The sequence below is a fragment of the Carcharhinus amblyrhynchos genome, chromosome 32 (genome assembly GCF_965287045.1).
Source record: "Carcharhinus amblyrhynchos chromosome 32, sCarAmb.v2.hapA, whole genome shotgun sequence".
Classification (NCBI taxonomy): domain Eukaryota; kingdom Metazoa; phylum Chordata; class Chondrichthyes; order Carcharhiniformes; family Carcharhinidae; genus Carcharhinus; species Carcharhinus amblyrhynchos.
The window spans coordinates 18,330,036-18,353,985 of record NC_137355.1 but is presented as its reverse complement, the minus strand read 5'-3'; the positions used below and the strand labels follow the sequence as shown (position 1 = coordinate 18,353,985).

The 23,950-nt window shown below is 41.6% G+C and overlaps 1 protein-coding gene across 1 annotated transcript in view; it reads left to right on the top strand.

Moving 5' to 3' along the window:
- The first annotated feature begins 8,424 nt into the window (after positions 1–8,424).
- scaper (S-phase cyclin A-associated protein in the ER) overlaps positions 8,425–23,950 on the top strand; it is a 359,135-nt gene continuing 343,609 nt past the window's right edge. The window contains exons 1-2 of the mRNA XM_080216291.1: positions 8,425–8,785; positions 21,705–21,822. Coding sequence (XP_080072417.1) covers positions 8,552–8,785; positions 21,705–21,822 — 352 coding nt within the window. The 5' untranslated portion in view covers positions 8,425–8,551. The remainder of the gene's footprint in view (positions 8,786–21,704; positions 21,823–23,950) is intronic.

Genomic DNA, 23,950 nt, shown 5'->3' with positions numbered 1-23,950 from the left:
CAGCTCAATCATTTCCACATGACTTATCTTCGCAGAATATTACACATCAGATGGCAAGACAAAGTACCAGATGCTGAAATTCTCTCTAGAGCAAGTCTACCATCAATCCACACACTGCTGAAGAGAGCACAGACCCAGTGGCAGGTCATGTCATCCGTACGTCAGATCAGCACATACCCAAGCAGCTCCTTTTTGGGGAATTCTTTGCTGGAAGACGTTCACATGGAGGGCAGAAAAAACGTTTCTAAGGCATACTGAAGGCCTCCCTGAAGTCGCTTGACATAGACACGACCACCTGGGAAACGCTGGCACAAAACCACCCTATCTGGTGCTGCCTCATCCAAAAGGCTGTCAAGCTCACGAAGCAAGGTGTATTGCTGAAGCACAACTTAAGCACGTGCTGCGCGGGTCCAGAGCCATCAGCACAACAACTACAGTGACAAGTCTGTCTAATATGTGAAAGGACATTCCATGCCTGAATTGGCCTGATCAGTCATCTTTGGACACACCGCATCCAACCTCAAAATGACTAATGGTGTTGAGGTCCTCATTGATGATGATGGACGAACAACAACAACAGTCAAAGCATACCATAGCGTGCAATAAACAATACTTTTCATTGTATACAAATACATGTGACAATAATAAATCAAATTTATTAAGTAAAAAGTATTGTTTCTTGCGCACTATACAGGCAAAGCATACCATCCATAGAGCAGGAAATGAGTGCAAAATGTAGTGTTACAGACATAGCTAGGGTGTAGAGAAAGATCAACTTAATGCAAGGTAAGTCCATTCAGATATCTGATGCCAACAGGGAAGAAGCTGTTCTTGAATCAGTTGGTACGTGACCTCAGACTTTTGTATCTTTTTCCTGATGGAAGAGAGAATGTCCAGGATGCAAGGGGTCCTTAATTATGTTGGCTGCTTTGCCGAGGTAGCAGGAAGTGTAGACAGAATCAATGGATGGCAGGCTGGTTTACATGATGGATTGGGCTACATTCAATCCTTGCTTCTCCTGCCCTCCCAACCCCATTACTATTCCAGTTCTGGCAATGAGTAACTAATAGGGAGGTCCCAGGTTCAGTACCCACTTTATACTTAACTAGGTAATAGAGGTGCTACAAATGGCCTTGGTGCTCCTGGATTAGGAAAAGAAAAATAGCCGACCTCTTATTGTTATTCGGCAGTTCTCGGCTGAAGTATACAGTGGGGGCAGAAGACACTGAAATACCATGCCCAAAGTTCAATTAATTTGCCAATTGTCATTGCCTAGCACTATATATTAAGAATAGCCACTTGAATGTGATATTGGAAAGACACAGAGGGCAGGTTTTGGTTTAATATCTCATCTAACACCTTCAACAGGGCAGCACTCACTCAGTAAAGTCACCAGCCTATAATTTTTGTGCTCAAGACTGGAATGGCACTTGAAAATGGAACCTTCTGACTGAAGGCTAAGAGTGTTACCCACTGAACCAGATAGACTACTGCAGTATTAATATCACAATCATATCAGTAAACAGTCCAAGGCCAGGTAATGTACAGAACATAGAACATTACAGCGCAGTACAGGCCCTTCAGCCTTCAATGTTGCGCTGACCTATGAAACCAATCTAAAGCCCATCTAACTTACATCATTTCCAATATCATCCATATGTTTATTCAATGACCATTTAAATGCCCTTAATGTTGGCAAGTCCACTACTGTTGCAGGCAGGACATTCCATGCCCTTGTTACTCTCTGAGTAAAGAACCTACCTCTGACACTTGTCCTATGTCTATCACACTTCAATTTAAAGCTATGTCCCCCCATGCTAGCCATCTCCATCCAAGGAAAAAAGCTCTCATTGTCCATTCCATCTAATCCTCTGATCATCTTATATGCCTCTGTTAAGTCATCTCTTAACCACCTTCTCTCTAACGAAAACAGCCTCAAGTCCCTTAGCCTTTCCTCATAAGACCTTCCCACCATACCAGGCAACGCCTTAGTAAATCTCCTCTGCACCCTTTCCAATGCTTTCACATCTTTCCTATAATGCGGTGACCAGAACTGTACACAATACTCCAAATGTGGCTGCACCAGAGTTTTCTACAGCTGCAACATGACCTCATGGCTCCTAAACTCAATCCCTCTAGATCATGGCATTCTACATGAGTGCATTCTCTATGTGTGATGATGTTGTGTCTTTAAGATGTATTTTAATCATATTTCCCTGCAGAATGGTAAAACACAGGGACCACTAAAAACAGATTTGTTTTATCTATAACTAAAACAGAATTGTTTTATCTTCTATTGTTACTGAAGCATTATAATTGCTATCATGTTTATTTCAATCTGAACTAATGCAGTGTTCCGTTGCTTTAGTGTTCCCCCAGATTGCCGAGTTGAGCTTAATTGGGATGATTGACAGGTCAGGCCACGTGACTGGAAACAGCTAAGTTTTTACAGACAACGCTAGCTTAGTTGCTGTTTTCATATTCTGTTCAGAATTGAGGGCAGTGACTCTTTCCTTTCTCTGCAGTCTGATTGTTGCTGCAGAGAGAGGGGGTATTCTTTCTTGTCTCTGAAGACTGAAAGCTGCTAGAGACTAGGTTTACTCCTATTTTGCTGTCTCGAGATATATTCTTCTCTGAAAACTGCTGTTTGGATTCCTATGATGTGGGTATGCCGGCGTTGGACTGGCGTAAACACTGTAAAAAGTCTGACAACACCAGGTTTTAGTCCAACCGATCAAATAAATCGGTTGGACTAAAACCTGGTGTTGTCAGACTTTTTACTGGATTCCTATCCACAGGGGTTAAAAGCTGGAAAATTTGGCAGCATATGAGCACACTCATTTTAGTGCTAACTAATTCTGAAGGGCAGGTGCCAATGGGGGTATTGCTTTAAATTGGAAAAAGATAGCTAGCTGTTAAGAATTACACTATGCCATGTTTAAGTCTTATAATTGGTAAAAGCTATGCTAATTCTTTGTTATATTCTAACTATGTTCTTAAATAAAGTTTGTTTGATAAAAGCTTTAGTTGATCATTGGAATCATACCTGAAGTGAAACACTTCTGCTCACCAATGCCAAACTCAAATGTAAAACTTAGGATCCAGGTTAACTTCACAAAACACCTTGGAGTTTCTGGCCTGTACCTCAACATAGAAAAGTTTATTTTCCACAACAACTATCCAAAGAAAAGGACCTGTGTTTATGTGGTGACTTTAATGACTGCAGGAAATCCCTATGCTCTTTACAGCAAGCAAGGTGTTCTTTTAAGTGTAAAAGCTTAATAGTATTAATGTTTTAATGAATTTAAAGGGTTGTAGCTCTTTTGAAGAGAGATTATTTAAAACTCAAGTTTAATAGCCAGTGATGCCCATGTCCTGCAAATGAATAAAGATGAAATAATGAACAGAAACAAGCAATAATTTACACTTGTTTTGCTCTTGCAGGCTTCATATTACTAGCTTCAATTATAATTAATGCCAGATTAAAGAACATAACCCCTTTGAGGATTGGTAGCAAAAGAAGAAAGATTTTCATGGAACTAGTTTTTTTTGTTAAATTAGATGTTCAAATGACAAATCACTTCTATAATCATCCCTTCATTTAATTGCAAGGTTACTTTTCTTCTCCCTGCCCCTTTATAAACTGTTCATAATAACACCCCTGGTCTCAATAAGAGGGCAGTGACTTGACACATTAACCCTATCTTGTCTAAGTGTCCTGAGCTGTAGTGTATCCAGCACTTGTTTTTTTAAAATGCAACAAAGATTTTCACAGTAATTTCATTGTTACAAGTAGGATTGCAGTCACACCAATCTAAACTTTATTTTTTGCCTTTTGATTTATTTTAATTCAGAAGATCATACCTTTCTTCCAAATATGAAAGAGTATATACTTTGCCTTATTAAGAGGTTAAACTATGACAAAGTAATGAAAAAGTTATAAAAGTGAACCACAGAATAATCAAGTGTCCCACACACCCAGACACTTCCACAATCTTCTTCCATCAGAAATAGTAGTCTGATAACACATACCAACCAACTTAAGAACAGCTTCTTCCCTGCTATCAGACTTTTGAATGGACCTATCATATTAAGCTGATCTTGCTTTACACCATATCTCAACTACAAAACTATATTCTGCACTTTATTCTCCCCTATGTACTCTATGTACAGTTCTGTCTCTAGCATGAGAGAAATACTTTAATGTATCCAATACATGTGACAATGAAGTGAACTATTAATTACCCTAAATATTTAGATAGGATTACAAAGCAGATTGAACAGCCTTTCTTGATCTCAGACATTTTAAGAGTGACATACTTATCACTTGCATTAACCACCTAGTCAGCTTTAGCTTATATAGCCACTTACTCTCTGCTGGCTTTATTATTTTGTCCTTGTAAAAAGGTACATCACTCATTTGCTTAGTAAATATTGCTACTGAAAAAGACAAAATACTTCTTCCCTTTCTACACAAAGAAGATTCAATTTAAAAGACAAAGACTGAAGAGAAGTGCATCAAACTCTTAATATACCCTATTTTAAAAGGAAACCACTTTTCATATAAACTGAGCATCTGAAGGGGTCACCTCTTTGGGTGTCACTCATTGTAGATATCCAAATTAATAAGGTAGGATACATAAGCATTCTATATTTCAATTTTTAGTCCCTTAAAACACTAGTGTTTTTAATTAAGTGTCCTTCACAGGACAGGATGGGCACTGCATTATTTAAGCACAGAATTGTTATTGCACAGAATGAGGCCATTTGGCCCACATCTGCACCAGTTCTCCAAATTAGCACTGATTTAACACTATCCCTCTGCCTTTTCACCATACCCTTTACAGATTGTTTTCATTCAAACAATCATTGAATGCCTCAATTTAACTTGCATCCATCACACTTCCAAGCTATGCATTCTAGAAAAAGACTTTGTTCCACATCAGTGGCTTCTTTTTGCAAATCACTTTCAATCTGTGTCTTCTTCTTGATTCTTTAACAACCAGAAACACAATCTCCTTATCTACTCTCTCCAGTCCCTCATTATTTTGAGCATCTATCCAATCCTTTAAGCTTCTCCTCTCTAAGGGAGGACAATTTCAACTTCTCCAATCTATCCTTATAGCTGAAGTTTCTCATGCCTAGAACCATTCTTATAAACCTCTTCTGCATTCACATCCTTCCTATAGTGTGGCCTCAAGGTCAAACCAAATAAACAAACTCAAGTTAAAATCAGGACAAAGTAAAAGGGGCAGCCCCCCAAAAGGAGCAGCCCAAACAAAATCAAAGTACAAAGGAAACTTAAAAACTTCTAATTAAAATGTGATTATTAGGGTAAATCTTGCACCCCAGCTCCTGCAGTGCCCAACAGGCACAGAAGGTTCCTATGTGTGGCCTCTTTTAAAGTTGTTCCAGAGGAAGAAACTCTTCATTTATTAACAATAAAATAAAACTTGCAAAGCAAAGAAAAAGTTTTAATAAAGAAACTTCACTACTCCAACACCTACAACCTCACCCTGAGCCATTCCAAGCTCCCACAAACCCCAGCAGCTTCTTATTTATACTGCATCAGCTGATGAGCTCACCAGCCCATCATTTTATCATTGGTTGCATAGCTCACTGGGTCAGCTGACCTTACAGCCTATTACCATTGGTCACACTACAACGGGGCTAATGTTATCATTCTAACATCTAGAACTGAACGCAATGCTCCAAAAGAGGTCGAACTGGTGTCTTGTATAAGATCAGGCATAATCTTCTTGTTCTTATGTTCTATGCCCCATTAATAAAATCCAGGATTGTATGCTTTGTTAACTGCTTTCTCCATCTGTCCTGCCACTTTCAATGATCTGTGCACAGAAACATTGACTTGATTTATTATTGTCACATGTATTAGTATAGAGTGAAAAGTGTTGTTTCTTGCGCACTGTGCAGACAAAGCAGACCGTTCGTAGAGAAGAAAATGAGAAAGTGCAGAATGTGGTGTTACGTCATAGCTAGGGTGTAGAGAAAGATCAATTTAATGCAAGGTAAGTCCATTCAAAAGACTGATGGAAACAGGGACGAAGCTGTCTTGTCTTGGTTGATACGTGACCTCAGACTTTTGTATGTTTTCCCCAACGGAAGAAGGTGGAAGAGAAAATGTCCAGGGTGCATGGGGTCCTTAATTATGCTGGCTGCTTTGCCGAGACAGTGGGAAGTGTAGACAGAGTCAATGGATGAGAGGTTGGTTTTCATGATGGATTGGCTACGTGCACAATCCTTTGTAGTTTCTTGCCGTCATCCAGATCCCTCTGCTTCTGCATCCCTTTAAGAATTAAACTCCTTATTTTATGTTGATCATTCACGTTCTTCCTGTCAAAATGCATCACTTCACACTGCTCCACATTGAATGACATCTGCCACCAATCTGCCCACTCAACCAAATTATATATGACCTTTTGAAGTTCTATACTGTCCTCCTTCCAAGTTTTATATCATCCCTAAATTGTAAAATTGTCTAGATCATTGATACATATCAAGAAAAGCAAGTCTCAACATTGACCCCTTTAGAATTCCACTAAAAGCTTCTTCCAGCCTAAAACGTATCCATTAACCATAACTTTCTGCTTCTTATAATGTGACAATAATAAATCAAATCAAAAAACTATCTTGCTGTGCAATTTCTGGCTTTGCTTACTGTGGCACAGTGGTTAGCACTGCTGCCTCACAATACCTAGGACCTGGGTTTAATTCCTGTCTTGGGTCACTGTCTGTGTGGAGTCTGCACTTTCTCCCTGTGTAGGTGTGGATTTTCTCTGGGTGCTCCAGTTTCCTCCCACATTCCAAAAGATGTGCAGGTTAGGTGCACTGGCCATGCTAAATTCTGCCTCAGTGTACCTGAACAGGCTCCGGAGTGTGGTGCCAAGGGGATTTTCAAAGTAACTTCATTTGAAATGTTAACGTAAGCCTGCTTGTGACTAAATAAATAAACTTTAAAACATTACTTAACACCACTAGATCATCGCCTCCTAATACCTGCCCCAATTTCTTAATAATAAATTAAATGCATCCAGAAATATTTTTTACAGGTGCTCACTACTTTTCACTTTATATCAATACATGTTGTAGAGATGCCAGCATTGGACTGGGGTAAACACAGTAAGAAGTCTCACAATACCAGATTAAAGTCCAACAGGTTTATTTGGTAGCAAACCCCACCAGCTTTCAAAGCGCTGAGGTGAGTGGGAGTTCTGTTCATAAACAGGGCATATAAAGACATAAACTCAATTTACAGAATAATGATTGGAATGCAGGTCTTTACAGCCAATCAAGTCTTAAAGATACATGAGTGGAGAGAGCAATCATCAGGCAAGACTGTTGTCTTCCTGTTGGGGAACACTTCAGTGGTCACGGGCATTCTACCTCTGATCTTCGGGTAAGCGTTCTCCAAGGCGGCCTTCATGACATATGACAACTCAGAGTCGCCGAGCAAAGACTGATAGCCAAGTTCCGCACACACGAGAATGGCCTCAACCAGGATCTTGGGTTCATGTCACACTATCTGTAATCCCCACCACTTGCCTGGACTTGCAAAATCTCAGTAACTGTCCTGTCTGGAGACAATACACAGCTCTTTAACCTGGGCTTAATGCTCTCTCCTCTCACCTTGTCTGTACCTTTAAGGGTTGATTAGCTGTAAAGTCCCGCATTCCAATCATTATTCTGTAAATTGAGTTTGTGTATTTATATGCTCTGTTTATGAACAGATCTCCCTCTCACCTGATGAAGGAGCAGCGCTCCGAAAGCTCGTGCTACCAAATAAACCTGTTGGACTTTAATCTGGTGTTGTGAGACTTCTTACTGTATCAATACATGTGACAACAATAACGATGCAAATTGAAAATCTATGTTTTTGGATGCATTTGATTTGATTTATTATTAAGAAATTGAGGTAGATATCAGGAGGTGATGGACTAGTGGTGTTAAGTAATGTTTTAAAGTTTATTTATTTAGTCACAAGCAGGCTTACATTAACACTGCAAATGAAGTTACTGCGAAAATCCCATTGGCATGGCTATGATGTGCAATTTCTGTTGTGGTTTCTAAGTTGACTTTGCACATTGCCACCTTCCACTCTCTCTCTTGCCCAGACCTCTCTTTCCCGCCTCCAGTTTGAGGGGGGGTGGAGCGCAGGGACCGCCGGGAAGAAGGTCACGGATCCGACCTATCAGAGAACGGCCACCCGTTTGATGGCGTTGCCTGACAGCGCTCCTACAACCGAGCATGCTGACCTTCTCCAGCCCCGCCCACTTCAGGGGCGGGACTTAACGCGCGCGAGGGGCGGGGCGCGCGGGCAGGCGGCGGCAATCCATTGGTCAAGACGTCTCTCCATCAGCGAAAAGGGGGCGGGGAGGCGTCCAGCATAGAGTTTGGTTGCGCTCCTGTCAGTGAGGAGCGGGCGCTGCCGCCGCTTTGTTGTCATTTAACCGAATCGGCTTCTTCCCTCCCCCCACCAACACCAAGGAAAATAAACTCCACACCGATGTGATATTAAAGTGAGGGGGGTAAAATGTCCAAGGAGCCGAGGAGCCGGCGGAGGGAGTTTGCGCCGGCGTTCCTGGGCGGCGGCGACGGGCGCGAGAGGAGCGGGCAACGGCAGCCCGGGGCTGGCGTCGAGCCGCGGGACAGGCCGGGGCCCAAGATGGGGCCCGCGGGCGATGAGCGGGAGCGATCGGGCAGCGGGAGCTCGGGTTCCTCGTACGGGGGCAAAGGCAAGAGCCCGGCGGCCAGCGGCAGTTCCAAGGTGCGGGGGAGTCAACGGTGCTGCGCTGCCTGGCCACCCCTTTCTCTGTCTGTCTCTGTCTCTGGCCGCCCTTTCTCTGTGTATCTCTCTCTCTGTCTCTGAGGCTGTGGGAATCAATAATAGCTGCTTGTCATTCATCTCCCCCATCCTCCTCCTGAATCCGCCCATTCCCGAGAATCAAAAGGAATCATCCAAACAAAACAAAAGACACGGGAGTACCCCCCCCCCCCCGTCCCTTGCTATTCACCTGATGTCAGAGTCTTACAGCGCTGAATGAGCCCATTGTGTCTGTGTAGTCCCTAGCAATGTGGAGATGCCGGCGTTGGACTGGGGTAAACACGGTAAGAAGTCTCACAACACCAGGTTAAGGTCCATCAACTTTATTTGGTAGTGAAGGTCACTTTTGGTAGCTTTTGCTACCAAATAAACCTGTTGGACTTTAATCTGGTGTTGTGAGATTTCTTACTGTGTTAGTCCCTAGCAACACAGGGCTGGGGAGCACGAATGAACTATTGGATAAGATCGTGGCAGATCTAGTAGTTGTGGTCTTGGCTCCACTTTGCTGTTTCCCTCCCTTCCCTACCTTGACTCCCTTCCCCTATGGAGACGTCGGACTTCTCAGCAGACTACCTTGCACAGTTTGTGTGCAGATTGTAAGGATGTCAAATTTTTGCTTCTAGGTTTCAGAAACTAAATATCCTTGATTTAGTTGGGGTGGCACAGTGGTTAGCACTGCTGCTTCACAGTGCCAGGGACCTGGATTCGATTCCTGGTTTGGGTCACTGTCTGTACGGCGTCTGCACGTTCTCCCTGTGTCTGCGTGCTCTGGTTTCCTCCCATGGTCTGAAAGACGTGCCAGTTAGGTGCATTGGCCATGCTAAATTCTCCCTCAGTGTACCCAAACAGGTGCTGGAGTGTGTGACTAGGGGATTTTCACAGTAACTTCATTGCTGTGTTAATGTAAACCTACTTGTGACACTACTAAATAAAATAAACTTGATACATTGATACAAAATGTTAGATGAAATAAATAATTGGCAAGACCATTATTCCACATTCCTGCTTTTTATGTCAAATCTTGCAAGTTGTCTGTTCTCAACTACCTGTCTAATTCCCTTTTAACATTATTAATGGGTCAGCTAGAACCACCTTTGATTGAAACTTCTTGAGATCCCAAAAACTCAGAAAGATTTCTTGTCTCTCCTTGAGATCTCTGGCCAGTGGTTTTTAATTTATGATTTTTCATTATTGCCCTGTTTTCTACTGATAATAGTTGTTTTCCATCTCTATCAAATTCTTTTAACAAGTTGAAAACCTCTATTTGGTCACTTCTTAACCTCCTATGTTCCATGGAAAATACTTCCAATTTCTTATAACTGAAGTTCTTCATCTGACAACATCTTGATCAACCTCCTCTCCACTCTTTCTAAGGCCTTCACATCTTTCCTGCATTGTGGTGCCTAGATTTTTCTACAGTTTTCTAGTTGGGATCTAGCGTAGTGATTTATAAAGTTCTAGAACAACCTCTTGGCTTTTAATTATGTTCTTCTGTTTATAAATCTAAGTAACCCCTGTCCTTATTTTTAAGTCCCATTATCAGGTTGCCTTGACACCTTTATGGATATGTTGATTATCTTCCCATCAGCATTATTAGCCTTCTCCAAGTGCATTATTTCACACAGGACTACGTTGAACTTTAATTGTCATGCTTTTGCTCATTTCACCAACAACATAGGACAATATATTTGTCATATTTGAAATCAATAACTATCCTCATCAGTGCCTATCCCTTTACCAAGTTTTAAATCATGTGTAAACTTTCAATGATACTCCCTACACCAGAGCCTTAAGTTGTTTATAAACATTGTAGAGTAGTAGAAACCACACCTGGAGAAACATCACAGCAAACCATCCAGTCCGAAAAATAAACATCCACCATCACCCTCCTCTGCTTCCTGTCATTTCCATTTCGTTCCACAAGCTTCTATCTTCTAACAAGACATCTGTGTGGTATTGATTAATTGTTGTTGATTAATCATAGTCATCAGTCTATGTTAGTCCACAACACACATAGACATTTGATAATAAATGGCGGAGAGCTTTGCGTCCAAAAAGTTCACAACCTCAGGACATCCTAACAAAGCAGCCAATGAAGTACCCTGAAGCAGAGTCATTGTTGTAGTGTAGGAAATGCCACAGCCAATTTACGCACAGCAAGCTCCCGCAGACAGCAATAATGCTGTAGTGACCAGATGACCTGTTTCGTATTGCACATTGTAGATCCAATGTCACCTGCTCCTCTTAATGGGCACTGTGGTCAAGTGACTGGTTTTCAAATTCCAGCTTTGATGGCGAGCAGGTGGTTCTGTGAGCAGCATTACAGCCCCTGAACCACATCAGCATGGACTTGTTTTTTATAACCTCAAATCTGATGTAGCTGTGCTCCCCGAGGCATTGTCAGGCTCCCCAGATATGCAATCTCTCATCCCCTTCCCTCTGTTGACACTTTCATTCTCCTATCCTTTTTTTGCTATATTAGTGCAAAACCCTTTAGCCATCATACTTCAGCTCTCTGCAACTTTCTACAAACCCATCTGCTTTGCTTTGTCTTCCCCATGTGCAAAATTCTATTTTAACGTTTTCTCTTTTGCAGCGTGTTTTATTTGATTTGATTTATTATTGTCATCTGTATTGGTATACAGTGAAAAATATTGTTTCTTACGCGCTACATAGACAAAGCATATCATTCATAAAGAAGGAAAGGAAGAGGGTGTGTTTTAAAAGCATAGAATGAGAGTAGAAGATTGAATTAGAAGGTATGGATGCACAGCTCGCAACAAGTTACTATGACCCTATGCCATCTTCTTTTGGAAAAGGGTGTTTCCTCATTCTCTTGTGAAGTGCTTTTTATCATTTTGCCAAGCAACAATGTATGGATGCCTACGTACTGCTCGTGTGGAGTTTGCACGTTCTCCCTCTCTCTACGTGGGTTCCCTCCGGGTGTTCCGGTTTCTTCCCACAGTCCAAAGATGTACAGGTTAAGTCGATTGGCCATGCTAAATTGACCCTTACTGTCAGATAATGAGCCAAATGGCTTCCTTCTGCACTGTAGTAATTCTCTGTAAGTTATTGTCCAGATAATAGGATTCACCAGCTGAAATCGTTGATATGTAATGATTATGCTGCTTCAGAAATCCTGATGTCTGGACTAATAATCCACAGAATGAGAGTACAGATCCCACCATTCGAGTGTGAAATTTTAATTCAGTTTAAAGAAAAATAATTTTGGAAATAAAAATCCCACAGCAGACGCCACAATCCAAACTGACAGTCTGGTACTGCATTTAGAGAGTGCTGCACTGTCAGGGGTGCCTTCTTTCAGATGAGATGTTAAACAATGTCTGCCCCTTCAGGTGGACTTGAGCAATCCTGCGGCTCTATTTCAAAGAGGAGCCAGAGTTTCTCCCTGATGTCCTGGTCAATATTTATCCCTCAATCAATATTTCAGAAACATCTGGCCATGAATGGGCAGCATGGTGGCACAGTGGTTTGCACTTCTGGCTCAGTGCCAGGAATCCAAGTTCAATTACAGCATCCGCGCTTTGTCTGTTTACACGTTTTCCCCGTGTCTGCGTGGGTCTCCTCCGGGTGCTTCGGTTTCTTCCCCACGCTCCAAAGATGTGTGGGTTAGGTGATTGACCATGCTAAATTGCCCCTTATTGTCAGGGGGATTAGCGGGGTAAATTTGTTTGTTATGGGGTTAGGGCCTGGGTGAGATTGTTATCGGTGCAAACTCAATGGGCTGAATGGTCTCCTTCTGCACTGTAGGGATTCTATGGACATGTTGGTGTTTGTGGGTGCTTACTGTGCAAACCTTGGTTATCACACCTCCTACATTACAACAATGGATTTGCTTAAGTACTAAAATGGCTGTAAAACACTTTGGGATGTACTGATGTAAAAGGTGCTATATAAATATAAATCTTTTTGTTATAACATCAATACATATGCATTGATTGAAAAAATGCCACATTATGGTCTTTCAAGGCCAGCCTGGAACCATGTGACAAATATATAGTTATTGATGCCAAAAGACCTTAACTAGTAGTCTCATTCCGTGTTTAAACTTAAGAGCAGCATTTTATTGCTCTGAAGAATTTAACCAAGGCAGCTCAATAGGTATTTCTATATTTTGCAAATAGCATCTGTTTGGAGTAATTTTAGTGTATACTCAATGTTGCAATGATATAAATGACAAGATAATCTGCATTTGTTGGATAATTATTGTTGACCAGGATGCCAGGAAAACTTACTTCCTCCGTTTGAATATTGTGGATTTTTTTTAACATGTTCCTGAGAGTGCAAATGGGGCCTAAATTTAACATTCAATCTGCAAGACAACACCTCTGGATATGCAGAAGTTCCACTGTACTGCACTGAATTATTTGTTCAATGGTGGAGTTTGAACCCACAACCTCTAAATCGGAGGCTTGATTGCTAACACTGAGCCATGGCTGATATTTGTTAATTATCAAGAGGAAGTGTTGGAAGACATGGACTGTATTATTTGGAGGGGACAAGGCATACCCTTGGTGACCAGTGATTTTCATAATTTATTTTGACAGATGCAACGTTGCATTAATAACCTCTTTAAGACATAGCTCTGTGGTTCAGTGTCTTTAGTATTTTCTTAGGGCATCCTTCATTTTGTACAAGCTGAGTAACCCTGGTGGTGCTTACTGTCATGGGCTACTTGCATGTAATTTGTACCCAGTGGCAGCATTGGCCCATAAGGTCTCTGGAAGTTGCAGGCTCAAGTTCCCATTCAAAGATTTGAGCACAAAATTTAGGCTGTTCCTTCATTGCAGTACTGAGAGATTCTGGTGATAGTGAAGTCTTTTGGCTGAGATGGCAAAGACCTTGTTTTTTTTTAATTCATTCAAGGGATGTGGACATTGTTGGGGGCCAGCATTTATTACACATCCGTACTGCCCTTGAACTGAGTACTTTGCTCAGCCATTTTAGAGGGCATTTAAGAGTCAACTACATTGTTGTGCCTCTGGAGTCACTGAAGGCCAGATCGGGGAAGGACAGCAGATTTTCTTCTCTAAAGAACGTTAGTGAACCAGATGGGTTTTTAATATGACTGTCGACAGTGGTTTTCTGGTCATCATTAAGACCATTTCAAATTTGTATTGAATTCAAATTTCACCATCTGCCTTGGTGGGATTTGACCCCAGGTCCCAGAGCATTACTCTAGGTCTCTAGATTACTATTCCAGTGACAATACCACTACGCCGAAGAACAGGAGTGTTATCCCCAGTCCTGATTGACTTTGATCCTTAAACTGACATGACTAAAACAGGCTACCTGCTCATTATCACTTTGCTCCCCATGGGAGCTTGCTGTGAGCAAATTGGCTGCAACAGTTACAACACTTCAAAAGCTGCAATGCATTTTGGGACATCTCAGGGTCATGAATGGCACAACAGAGATAGGCTTGTTTTTATTTTACATGTAGAACAGAGTGCAGGGAGCTTTGCTGTGGAATATCTGGTCGGCAGTGTTTGGTGCCAATGCTAGAGGCATCATTTACTGTGTGTAAAGTGATAGTGACCCAACTCTATTTTGCATATTGGAAAAATCAACTTAAAATCTTTGCCAGATGTTGGTGGACTAGCAGAGTCTCTGTTTTGCTATTGATTCTCCTTCAGGTTCTAGCCACATTTGGAGCTCAATATGGTTGCAGTATAGTAATTTCAGTAACTTGGTCATGTTCTGGACGATAGCTAGATTGTGAGTTGATGATAAAGCTCTTTCAGTTTGTTCTCCTTGACAGTTTAATAATGGGGGGGGAGGTTTGCAAATATAGAAATTCCCAAGAGCTGAATCCTTTCCTGTAGAATTGTTAATTCAGAAAATCCCATTGACAGCTTAGATTCCTAAAAATGTTTAGGAATCTTATAACTGTAGGATCTCTACAGTGCAGAAGGAGGTAAATTTGGCCCATCGAGCCTGCACCAACTCTCCGAAGGGTATCTTACCCAGTAAAACAGCAATCCTGTGATCATTTTTGTATACTTGATTCATACTGGACTCTGCCAATGCATGGGAAAATAGCTGACATAACTTGGATAGGTACGCTAATTAACCATTTGCTCACATAAGCAGGAGAATGTAAAATTAGTTTGTGATAATCCTTGTTAATGTTAAGGGTAGATTGCTGTGAAAAATTACCTTCATTGGATGTTTCCTGTAACCATGGAGCTGTATTGGAATGATTCCCTTTATAGTGTTAAATATGTAGTTCTGGTGGTCGCCAAATCTGCAGAGCAATTATAATCCAACATACATGCAAGGCTGAAGGTCACATTGTGTGTCTTCCCAGAAGAACTTCTGTTTGTATCATTAGGATGGAGCAGACGTAGTTGGATAACTAAGCGGAGTGGAAAGGGGTCTATTTTTGTTCTCAGTCAGATGATCATGTCATTAAGCACAGTATATTCTAGTAATGGTAGAGAGAGAGTGTGTCCATTGCTCTAGCTTATGGCAGGACTGAAGTATGTCGTTGGAAGAGAATGCTGAAGAACCTACTTTTAGGCTGTACTTTTTTTCTGTATGTACCTTCTTTGTCTACGTACTGGGAAGATCAAACACTCTGCTAAAAGTTATTAGACAGTCATCAGCTGACAGCTTTGCTGCTTTGTTGTAGATACCTCTTGACCTTTCGCCACTGTCACTAAATGTTTGTAGTCTTTTATTGATTCAGAATCAGAGTTGCAGTAATGTTAGCGTTTTGAAAGATGGGTTACATCTCAGCGCCTGAAGTAAAAAGCTTATTTGTCTCTGCTCAATATGGAACAGGTGACCAGGCCTACCATTAATGTTTGAAATTACAGTAAAGAAATTAGTGTGAATGTAGTCTGAAGGCTTGAATTTACTTGGGTTAGGATATATCATATGATCAGTGTCTTTTTTAAAAAATTCTGACTGTTTTTCTGTGTGCCCTGGCTCCTTTATTTAAAATCTATTTTCCCTCATTTCCAAACTTCCAATTTCATTCCCTTTTCTCCTACAGAGCTGGAAGATTCAGATGCCACTTCGCCACTTCCCCAACTATCCATTCTTTAAATGTGATATTTGATGGAGAGAAATGGGGAAGGGGAAAGAAAAGTGAGGCAAGGCGGAGGGGGGGCAGCTGCAAGCACAGAAGAGAGAGAGGGAAGTGGATCCAGCATGGAGGAGCAAGAGACACCATGAAGGGAGAGGCAGAGATGGTATGGGGGTGCATGACATATGAGAGGGGGTGTGATTGGTGAGAGGGGCATGAGGATGGCATGGGTGGATAGGATAGAGGTGGAGAGGCTCTTTCCGCTCAGAAAGGACAATAAGACTAGAGGCCACAGCCTCAGGATAAAGGGGGGGCGGTTTAGAACGGAGTTGAGGAGGAACTTCTTCACTCAAAGGGTGGTGAATCTCTGGAATTCTCTGCTCGTTGAAGCGGTGGAGGCTGCCTCGCTCAATATTTTTAAGACGCGGGTTGATAGGTTTTTGATAGGCAGAGAGATTAAGGGTTATGGGGAGAGGGCGGGAATGTGGGACTGAGCCACGACAGATCAGCCATGATCTTATTGAATGGCGGGGCAGGCTCGAGGGGCTAGATGGCCTACTCCTGCTCCTATTTCTTATGTTCTTATGTGGGTTGGTAGGGAATAGCCTGATCAGTTGGATGACATGGAGGGATAGAAGGCATGGGAGGATGGGCTACAGAGGGGAAAAGTGGGGTCACCATGAGAAGGAGGAGAAAGGAAAATGGCATGTAAAGGGGGGGGGGGCATTCAGGGAGAGCAAGAAGATGGCATAGGAGGGAGGAACATCCTAGGGATTGGGATGGAGATGGCAAAGTAAGAAAGGGCGGGAAGATAGTAATTAAATTGGTATGGCATGAGAGGGATTGTATAGAATCGGGATCTAAGTAACTGCTGTTGCTATAAAGATACTGTATTCAGTGAGAGGGAGGCAACTTCCATGCATCTGCTATTATGTAACTAGAAACATAACTGAACAGTTTGGATTGGGCAGCTATGTCTCTTTCAGTCACTGTTGATCCATTCCTCGTTCTGTTGTGCTATTCAATTGCAGTCACATTTTCTTTCATTTCCTCCCTAATTTGTTCATTTTCTTTCTCATGTCTCATTTTTCTTACTCCTTCCTTTGGTCTTTCTTTATCCTCGTTTCCTCCCTCCTTTGCCTTCTCCTCATAATTTTTCATCCTCTCTCCCCTCACCCCCCTCCCTTCCCACCCCACCTCCCCAAACCATAAATACAATGTGCAATATGCCAACTGTATGTTAAAAGGTAGCTATTAGTTTTGTGGCTGTCTCGCTTTAAATTCTTTCATGCTACCAGACAAAGTGGTTGAGGCAGGCACAGTTGCATCATTTAAAAAACATTTGGATAAGTACATGAGTGGGAAAGGATTAGAGGGATATGAGCTAAACACGGGTGATTGGGACTAGCTGGGAGGCACCATGGTCGGCATGACCCTGTTGGGTCGAAGCCCCATTTTCTGTGTATTGCTCTATGATTGCGTGGGAGGTGGGCTTTGCTGGCAAGGCCAACATTAATTGCTCATCCTTAATTGCCTTTGAGAAGGTGACAGTGAGCCATTTTCTTGAACTGTGACCAGTTGGTTTGATCCAGTTTCACCCATAGTGTGTAAGGAAGGTAATTCCAGGATTGTGATCTAGTAATAATGAAGGAACAATCGTGTAGTTTCAAGCCAGGTTGGCATGTGACTTAGAGGGAAAGTTGCAGGTGACGTTATTCCCATGTTTTTAGAATGTGCTGTTGAAGGAGCCTTGGTGAATTGCTGTAGTGCATCTCGTATATTGCATACATTGCTGTCATTGCATGTCAGTGATAAAGATAGCAAATGTTTAAATTGCTGGAAAAGGTACGATTAAACAGACTGCTTTGTCCTGGATGGTGCCGAGCTTCTTGAGCGTTGTTGGAGCCACATTCATCCAAGCACATGGAGAGTATTGTGTCACACTCCTGACTTTGAAAAACAGCTTTGGGAAGTCAGGAGGTGAGTTACTCGATACTTGCTGCTTATCAGCCCAACCTTGTACATTGTCCCCTTTCTACTGCATATGGATTTGGACTGTCCGGTATCTGAGGAGTTACGATTAGTGCGGAACATTGTGCAATCACCAGGGAACATCCCCACTTGTGACCTTATAATGGAAAGAAGGTAATTGACGAAGTTGCTGAAAATGGTTGAGCCTGAGACACACCTGGAGGAGCTCCTGCAACCATGTCATAGAATTGAAATGATTGGTTTCCAACAACCACAACTATTTTCCTTTGTGCTGCTTATGACTCCAACCAGTGGAAAGTTTTCCCCTGATTCAATTTTGCCAGGATTTTCCCCCGATGTCAATTTTTCTAGGGTTTCTCAATGCCACATTTGATCAGATGTGGCCATCATGGGCAGTCACATTTTCCTGTTGAGTACAGCTTTGTTGTCCATATCAGAACTAAGGCTGTAATGAGGTCAGGAGCTGAATAGTTTTGCCCGAAGGAACCCAGACTGAGCACCAGTGAACAGGTTACTGCTGTGTAAGTGCCACTTCATAGCACCGTTGACGGTGTCTTCCATCATTTTACTGATGATTGAGAGTTGACTGATGGAGTGGTAATTGGCCAGTTTGGATCTGTCCTGCTTTTAATGAGCAGGACATACCTGGGCAATTTTCCACGTTGCTGGATAGTTGCCAAATGTTGTAGCTGTACTGGAACTTGGCTAGGGATGTGTTAGTTCTGGAGCATTAGTCTTTAGTACTATTGCTGGGATGTTATCCTTTAGCCTTTTCTTGATATCACATTGGAGTGAATTGAATTAGTTGAATATCTGTGATACTAGGGACGTTAGGAGGAGACCGAGATGGATCATCCATTAGCCATTTCTGGCTGAAGATAGATGCCTTTTGCACTGACCTGCTGGTCTCCCTCATTATTGAGAATGGAGTTATTAATGCCCCCCCCTCCTCCTCTTAGTTGTTTAATTGTCTCCCGTTGTTCACGACTTGATGTGTAGGACTGCAGACCTTTGGTCTGATCTGTTGGTTGTATGATTGTTTCAATTTCGAAGGTGCTTCTGCTGGTTGTAAGTGATGCTGTTTGTAGTCTCACCAGGTTGACGCCTCAAGTTCAGCCAATTTGGAAAGGACGCGGCCTTTGATTTGGTCTGTCTCTGCTGCAAGAATGAGTGAAATACTGGGTGCACCTTGGGTTATTGTCATTATCTTGGACCTTGAACCACACAAAAGAATGAAAGGGTCCTTCTGAGTCACTTTATTAATTTGGTCACTGAGAGGTAATAGTGCACACCTCCCAGGGTGAGCTGGCAGTCTGTCCAATACTTGCCTGCATGCTGCAGTGGCAAAGAATCTGTCTTTGGGAAGGTAACTGGATATGGAGTTATAAAGGAAACAATTTCAGGGCTGCGGGCAAAGAACAAGGAAGTAGAACTAATTGGACAGTTATTTCAAAGAGCTGGCATGGGCATGGGAAACTGGAAGCCTCCTGTTGTGCTGTATGATTCCATGGTTCCCCTTATGGCACTTGCTAGAAACCTTGTTGTGCAGAGCCTCTATTCAAATACTGACACAACTGTACTTCCACACAAGTTAAAACAGTCACTTATTCGGCCTGAAAGATCTTGACAGTTTCTGGAAACTTGTGGACCATTTATTCTGTTTTGCTTTCTAGGAATATGATTCAGGCTTCAATCAATGTCTGTTCCTACTTGCTCTGAAAACGTGGTAGTGCGCCTTCTTTCTGTTACAACTGTTAGGTCAATTCGTAGGTTTGTCGGGATTAACCATGCAATGTAGGACTGTATCACATGTAGCCTCAACTGAGCAGGGTAACAGGTCCCTTTCTCTACATCAATAAACTAAATGGGATTTTTAAATGATGTTCTGGTTGCTTTCATGATAATTTTTCATCTGATGCTAACCAACAAATGCCAAAATGTATTGAATTCACCTGGTGACTTCTGGGTTGCCTAGGACCTGTACAAGATCCCAATGTGCAGTTCTTCATAGAAGAGCTCCCATTGCAAAATAATTACTGCAAATTTTCTCACTAAAATAATGCAGTGTAAATTGCAACAACGTCTTTACGTGCTATGTATATTTGTTAATATTCTAAAACGCTCATGTTTGCACACACTTTCTTTCTCCCTTACATAATTCACTTTGCCAACACTTATAATGGAAACTACTTATGTAAGACATGTTGGGTTGCACATTATAACTGGCTGATGAATATTATAGATTGATTTATTATTTAATTACTAATTTATAGACTTAGATGTCACTGGCTAGGCAAGTATTTCTTGCTCATTCTTAACTCCACTCGAAAAGGTGCTAGTGAACAGTCCCCCTGAACCACTGCAGTCATAGTGATGTTTGTTACAGTTAGGTGGTCATTTAAGAGGGCAATGTCATCCAGTTAATTGTATGAAGCTGGAATTGAAAAAAATAGTCTCAGTAATGACCATTTAATTGCACATTGTTGGCTCATGAACTCCCTTTTGGGGAAGGAAATTTGCAGTTTTTTGCCTGTCTGACCTACAGGTGACTCAAAACCCACCGAAATGTGGTTGACTCTGTGTTCTGGAATATTTTGGCAAGTTTCTCAGTTGTCAAAAGGGCTGTTCAAAGGGATGGACAATAAATGCTGACCTTGCCAGTGATTCCCATATCTAAAGAATTATGATTTTTTTAAGTTCTAAGTTTAATTTCCCCAACCCCACCAAATTTTTATTGGTTTGCTTGATCTTATCTCACGTTTGGCACAATGCAATTACTCTGTGCTAGGTAAGACACGTTATCAACCATTACAATTACTCTATGCTAGGTAAGCCATGTTATCAACCATTGTCTCCACTCTCAATTTCTATTCCATGATCTTTTAAACTGCATGTGAACTTGTCAGGCAAGAACAGGATCAGACCTGGCTGACGGTAGACAGTTTGCTGCTGCTAACCTTTTCAGCTTCTCACACAATGTATGGCCATATGATTAAGTGGTGAATGTTGGGCCCACCTGGAACTTGATCAGGAGAGTGAGAAAAGCTTGCAGTAGAAGTTGAGTGACGTGCTGAGTACACTTTGTCTTTGCAAGCTCTAGTATCTACACACATCATAACTGGAGGAACTGAATGAGCTTTCATTACACAAAGGAGGAAGTGTTGACATTTGAGGACTTTACTAGAAAGAATGAACTTGGAATTTATATAATGCTCATTATGTCCCTAAATGTTTGAATTGCTTTGAAGTTTAGTCACTTTTGTTGCTAAGAGCAGCCATTTTGCTGCTGCAAAGCCCCAGGAGTAGACAGCAACAGGGTTAAATGATGAGAGAAGATTGTCTGTCAGAAACCAAATGGATTCTTTCCTTTCATTAACACCAGAGAGATGGTCGTTGGGGTAGATAGGGATCTGATCTGAAAGATGCCACCTCTGAAAACACAGCATTTCTCACTACTGCACTGAAATACCAGTCTCAATCATCAATAAATAAATGGAATGAATAAAACATTTCTGTGTAGTGTGTAGAGGAATAATTCCTTTGCTTTGGAGTTTATTTTTTGTTAGATGTTCCTTTAAACTTTCCGATGAGCAAGGATGCACACTGATTTCATAACCTAGAAAGAAATCGGGACACTGCTGTAGAGGAGAACAGACTTAAAGCAGAATTTATGTTTAAAACAATGCTTTTAATATAACAAATATAAAAGAATTTTGCAAATAATGTTGACAGTAGGTGATAGGACAACTGTTAAGGGGATGTAACTTATTTTCAATCGTGCAATCTTAATCCACATTGAATTCCTCTTGCCTTTAGGCTTCGTTTCAGAGATCCAACAGTCATGACAAAGTCCGCAAAATAGTTGCACAAGAAGGGCGGGCAGCCAGAAACCTGATTGCGTGGAGTGTTCCCTTGGAAAATAAAGATGATGATGGTAAGCTTTTAATCAGTGGAATTTCTGCTTATTTTTTGCATCCCAGATGTGCTCATTAGATGTGATCACTCGCCCTAGGTAATGTTGGCTAAACAAAGAAGTGTCAAAGGTGTGTTTAACTCTTACATTGCTACAGCTGCTTCAACCATCTCATGGCAGCTAGTTTTAAAAACATACATCCATTCTTAAAACTGAGAACAAGTAGTTGAAGGAAGCTTGCATGTTCAATATTTGTGATTACGTTTTCCTCTTGCTCCCTTTTAATGTTCCTTCTTTTTCGTGCCCTTTACCTACACTCTAATTTCTTTGGACAGATGGTTTGCCACAATATGATTGAGTCAATTTTTCTATTAGTATGGATTGCTTGCCCAGACAATTTTTTAAAAGGAAAGAAGCAGATGAAGCCTATGTAGAAAAGTAAAACTAATGGCTAGTAATGTTTGCTATATAAGAAAGAATTGCCTTTATAAAAAATAAAGATAATTGGGTGGGATTTTACGGCCTTGCTCGTTCCGAAAAGGTAAGATCCTATTCGAGGTCAACGGACCTTCCCATTGTCCATCCTCGCCCATGATTTCCATTAAGGGCAGGGTGGTAAAATTCCAGTCTTTATGTCTTTCGCATGACAACTTATAATGCACCAATGTGCTTTGCAGGCAATGAATTGCTTTTTGAAATGTGTTCACTGTTCTAATATGTGTAGAAAGATATGTAAGTGTATGCTTGCTAGACTTTGTTTAAGTTTATTTATTAGTGTCACAAGTAGGTTTATGGTGTGGGGGAAGATATTGGGACTCCAAATGTAAAATGTTCTTTGAAGGTATCAAAGTCTCAAGTATCTTGGACTTTTTATTCCTTTAAAAGCCTGAGATAAAAGCAACTTGTTGCGTTAGATAACGGCATAAATGATTTGCCGTAAGGTTTGTGTTTCAGAGCACTTCAGTAACTGAGAATAATGTAGCACTAAACCTTTTCAGTAGATGGTGCCCAAGAGCTACTAAAACTGACCTGATGTCGCTGGTGTTGGCAGAACACGCGTAATCCATTACCTAAAGCCAATCTATTTCCTTTTCATGATTTTTATCTTAAGTAAACCTAAAAAAAACGTTATGTTGCAGCACTTTCAAACTGAACACCTTTTACTACTCAATTTTTTTTTTTAAAATTAGCTTTTGCAATTTTCAATTGGGGGGTACCTAGTCAGCAGCTGAGGAGAGATGGTGGTGTGGTAGTAATGTCACTGGACTAGTAATCCAGAGGCCCAAGTTGATACTCTGGTGACACAAGTTCAAATCCCACCACGGCAGCAGGCAGAATATAAGTTCACGTGTAAATCTGGAATTGAAAGCTAGTCTCAGTGATAGTGATCATGAAACTATCGCTAATTGATGTAAAAACCTATCTGGTTCACTCACCTCCTTCAGGGAAGGAAACCTGTTCTTACTGGTCTGCTCCACGTGTGACTGCAGACCCACAAAAGTGTGGGTGACTTTTAACTGCTCTCTGAACTAACCAAGCAAACTAATCAGTTCAAGGATAATCAAGGAATGGGCAACAGATGCTGGCCTTGCTCTTGACACCCACATCCCAGGAAGCAATAAAAAAGATTGCACTCTCTAAGGCAGAGTAATGTTCCATCCACTCTACTGGAAGATGTATTTTATCTGTAGTTTCAGAAAGCATTTTCTTCTGCACTAAATGTGATTATTCAACTTCCAAAACCAGTTACTAGACCTGTTTTAAACAGGTTTGACAGTTCAGTTGCAGTTCAGTCCTCCTGTTCTGACTAGGTGGGATATCTTTTTCTGTGCCGTATGATTCTAATGATCCAAAAAATGGCAGCTCACTTGATGGAATGGGCACACACAGCATTGGAAAAACATTGAAGTAGTACTTGCGCTAACGCTCACACTCACTCATGCTCACACTGACTCGCGCTCTGACTCTTGCTCGCGCTCTGATTCTCTCTCGCTCGCGCTCACACATTCGTTCACACACACATGCTCCCTCCCACTCTCACTCATGCACGCGGTCTCTTGCGTGCACACTCACACAGTGTCTTTTAGGTGTCCAGTGGCTGGATCAACGCTTGCAACTTTGTTGTATCTCTGTCTGAGTTTTAGGGAAC